Here is a 4169-nt window from a genome sequence, read left to right on the forward strand (position 1 = left end):
CATTCATAAACTCCTCCCACTCATTTGTCTTGTTTTCTTTTTCATATTCATTCATTCAAAAAACCCCAGAATCCATCACACCTTACCACACTTTCAAGATGGATCGCTTCTAGTTTAGGTTTCAAAGTGAATTAGTCGAAAAATAATTTAATCAACAAATACCAATATACCATGCCTACCTACAATAAAATTGAAGTTTTCACGAGACTCGAAATTAAGGGTTCAAATGAGTTGTCGTATATAATTAAGACTGCACAAGACTAACTATCATGAGAAAATTAAAAATTAAGACTCCAGAAGATTTTTATTGGGAGTTGGGTGAAAATACTCTGTGATGATGTATTAAACCAGTGGGCTTCTGATGGGATATGGTCTTCCTAGATATGAAAAATTTTCAGAACGTGTAAATTAGCATCAATTTAATTTAGTTTAATTGAAGGAATCTAGACTCATCTTTGTTTTGGATCTCGTGTCTTTTCTTTCTTTTTAACATTTACTTGTTTGCTTAGTCTTTAAAATAATATGTAGAGTTCTGAATCTTGCCCAACCTGAAGATCCAAAGTCTTCCATTAAAGATACCTAACGTTTAACTCTCTTATATGCTACCATTATGCTACCATTGAAGTTATAATTTATAGTATCTCATAAAAGTCATATAATTGAAGATATGAATTAGAATGAGATTCCACCATGAAGTAATGCAATCAATAACACTAGCAAGTAGCAATCCATGTAATTGGAAAGGGCACTGATTGTTAGAAATTTCAATTTTTCAAGGTAACTACAACTCCTGATTGACACCGCATAAATAATACCGGAAAAAATGTAAGACAATGATCAGTGATAAACAATCAAAGAGTTGGTTTATTGGCAATGACCAACACATCTTAGTGAAAATGTTATGGGTTCAATTATCCATGGTGGTATATATAACCATCTTGGCCAAGACCAAAACCCTTAGATTTCCTCTTCTCCTCTTGGATTCATTTCACAGTTAAAACCAAGTGGGAGAGAAAAAACTATGGACTCTAATTCTGCATTTTCTGTTTCGAATCTTCTCTGCCTAGAAAACGAAGATTGTTTCAATAAAGAGGTAGATGAAGGTTCCTATCTTCTTAATCCACAAAATTTCCTCTTCTCAGAAAACGATGAAGAATATATAGAAATGTTAGTCAAAAGAGAGAGCAATTTTGAATGTAGAAAACACGAATCCTTTGACGATTCTTCGATGGGGATCAACAGATGGTTGCAATATGCTCGTTTGGATAGCATTGAATGGATTCTAAAAGTCAGTTTCACTCCACTTCTTTTCCTCTTTACGTATTGCAATTGTCTATTTTATTGGGCAACGAAGCTTATGAAGTTTTGTTTATGGAATCAGACTCGGGCCTTCTTCGGCTTTGGATTCCAAACAGCTTATCTATCCATCACTTACTTCGATCGTTTTCTTTCAAAACGATCCATTGATGTAAGGAAATATGTCTCACAGATACTTTTTCTTAAGAAAGAGTTGGTTTTTACTTATGTTTCCTTTCCTTGTTGATTATTGATTGTATTTTTCGATGATAGGGTGAGAAACCGTGGGCGGTGAGATTGCTATCAGTGGCGTGTTTAACATTGGCTTCAAAGATGGAGGAACACAGAGTGCCTGCATTGTCTGAGTTTCAAGTGGAAGATTATAATTTTGAAGATAGCGTTATACAGAAAATGGAGCTTCTGGTCTTGAATACATTAGAGTGGAGAATGTTTTCAATTACTCCTTTTACTTATATTATTTACTTCATTACCAAACTCTGCGATGAGTCTCGGCCGAGACAATTGATATGTAAAACAGTAGATCTCATTGTAGCTGTGGCAAAAGGTAATCATGAAATGGGTAATTCTTTTTTTTGTTCTTGATGAATTTAAATTTGTTGGAATTCATTGTTGTGACTTTGTTTTTGCTTTCTTGGCTACAGAGAGGAGCTTACTATGTCATCGGCCATCTGTTATAGCTGCTGCTGCAGTCTTGGCGGCAATGGATCAGAAATTGACAAAAAAAAGTATGGAATTTAAGATGAGTTTGATCTCTTCATGTGGTTCTATTCAAAATGTATGTGTGAGTCTTTTTCCACTATTTTTCTCTTAGTTTCATTAGTTTCAATGTCCAAAATTAGAAGAGATTGGAAAAGAAGAGAACTTTGATGCGAGCTTTTATATTTCTTTTGGCAGGAGCATGTGTTTTCCTGCTATAATCTGCTGCAGGAACTGGAGATGGGGAAAGTTACGATGTCCAGGTTCATAGTTTCTCCTGATCTCTCTCCGATCTATTCAAACTCTGCCAAGTTTACTGAGGAATCTGCCTTAAACCCCTCTGATGGAGCTACTCCACAAAGAAGAAAGGAGAGGAAGAAGAGGGGTCAGGGGGAATGACTTGTTTGTTTGATTTGATGCATGTGTGTTGCATGTTGGCCATCAAGAAGTATGTAAAGGTGAATGTGATTGGATTTGTTTGAATGTTTGAGATGCCTTTTGAGAAGGTCCCCTGGTTCTTTTTCACATTTTCTTTTTGCTATTTTTAAGTATCCTCTTGCTGTTGCTATGAATATCATTTTTTTTTCTTTTGTTAAAAGGATCATTTCTATTATAGGCAAAAAAAACAAGTATTAAAATCATACAATAAGAAAACAACACTTTTTCCCACAACAGCAGTTGCCCGCAACAATGTTGCTATGATAGCAGTCTCCCAACAAAGGGAATTTGATTGTAGCAATGGAGTTCATTTCTATGATACGTGCAAATTGTCATATGATTATCCTATAAATCAGATACAATAAGAAACCAAAACATTTGCGTTGAACACAACAGCAGGTGCCCTTAGGTTCCAAGCAAGCTGCAACCAATGCTTGATTCAGACATGGTCAAATAAATGCAAGATTATGTATTTTTGTGCCTAAAAAGAGCCCACTTTGATGTTTGTGAGATAACAGAAAGAGGGCTTGAAAGAGCAGGGCGTTCTGCTGTAACTCTACAGTACAGTATAGTTTTAAATAGAAATATTGGATGGGCTTCTTAATCACGCTTCAAAATTCAAAACTCAAAATTTATCCTTATTTATATTTCCTGGGGTCGTTTCTTCTTTTGTTTCCCTCCCATTGACTACTGCTGAGCTGCTGTCACTGCACTGGTTAGGAAAAGAAAATCCGCATGTTTTAGGTAGGAAAAGAACTAGCTCGTAGGTTGAACTTCTGATGAAAATTTCCAATTTATTGGCCCATCTTAAATGCCACAAGATATATTTTTTCTGTCCTGGCAGCCCATGTCATCGCCTCCTCGGTCTCTCTCTTTCCCCAAAGAAGAGATCAAAGTTTTTTGACGGGAGGAGATAGAGAAAGCCTATGCTATGAGTAGTTCAGCAATATATAGAGCCACAGGTCATGCCAAGATTTGATTATCTGATCACTTGTGCATTCACATATGTTTCACCCAAATCAAATCCCTTCTACCGAAAAAAAAAATCTAATCCATTCAAGTGAACCCTTTGATTATTCTAGTCGCCTTGAGATTTCCTGTTTACCAAAGAAGAGAATGAGTGTGGGCCGATTATCATAATTGAGCAACCGTCTCTGAATTCGACAACAACACCACCGCAAAGTGGAACATTTAATTACTTGAGCTAGAAGCTTAACAAGAGTTGTGGGAATAAATTAAATGAGCATTACCATTAAATGTAGTAGATGGAGGACATTTATAATAAAACCTGGCTTCTTGGGCCCGTTGGATCATCCAGACGGCCGGACCTCCTCCAGTAATGACACATCATGAGGAGAGTTGGCCATTCTGACTTGTCATTATGTGACATTAGGAATGGCTAGACAAGACTATGCTTTAAGCTATAAGACCAACAATTTGGCAAGTGTGCCACCCAAGATAGATGTTGAGGGGATAGTCCTCTCTGCGTATCCTCTGTTAGTTATGGCTTGGAAAGATGTCCTTAGGTGCAAAGCTTCGTTCGAGTGGACGCTAGCTGGAAATTGTAGATGGAGAATATGCTAAGCACAAATTATCGGGATGGCTGACCTCATCTTCCCTTGAATTATTGTGGTCAACCACAAGGGCTTAGGTTCTATGATGATTGCTTGGTGCACATGTTTCTAGCACTGCACTTGGTCTAGCCCCCAAGTTGTATT

The 4169-nt window shown here is 36.9% G+C and overlaps 1 protein-coding gene across 1 annotated transcript; it reads left to right on the forward strand.

The window, feature by feature from the left end:
• The first annotated feature begins 1021 nt into the window (after positions 1 to 1021).
• LOC149002460 (cyclin-D5-1-like) lies at positions 1022 to 2480 on the forward strand. Its single transcript, XM_089138390.1, has 5 exons — positions 1022 to 1288; positions 1382 to 1468; positions 1570 to 1861; positions 1959 to 2092; positions 2212 to 2480. The coding sequence occupies exons 1-5, from the start codon at positions 1022 to 1024 to the stop codon at positions 2410 to 2412; spliced, it is 981 nt and encodes a 326-aa protein (XP_088994516.1). The 3' UTR covers positions 2413 to 2480.
• The last annotated feature ends 1689 nt before the right edge of the window (positions 2481 to 4169 follow it).

This window comes from Hakea prostrata, chromosome 10, assembly GCF_041222555.1.
Source record: "Hakea prostrata isolate BN-2017 chromosome 10, UWA_Hpros_2, whole genome shotgun sequence".
Lineage (NCBI taxonomy): Eukaryota > Viridiplantae > Streptophyta > Magnoliopsida > Proteales > Proteaceae > Hakea > Hakea prostrata.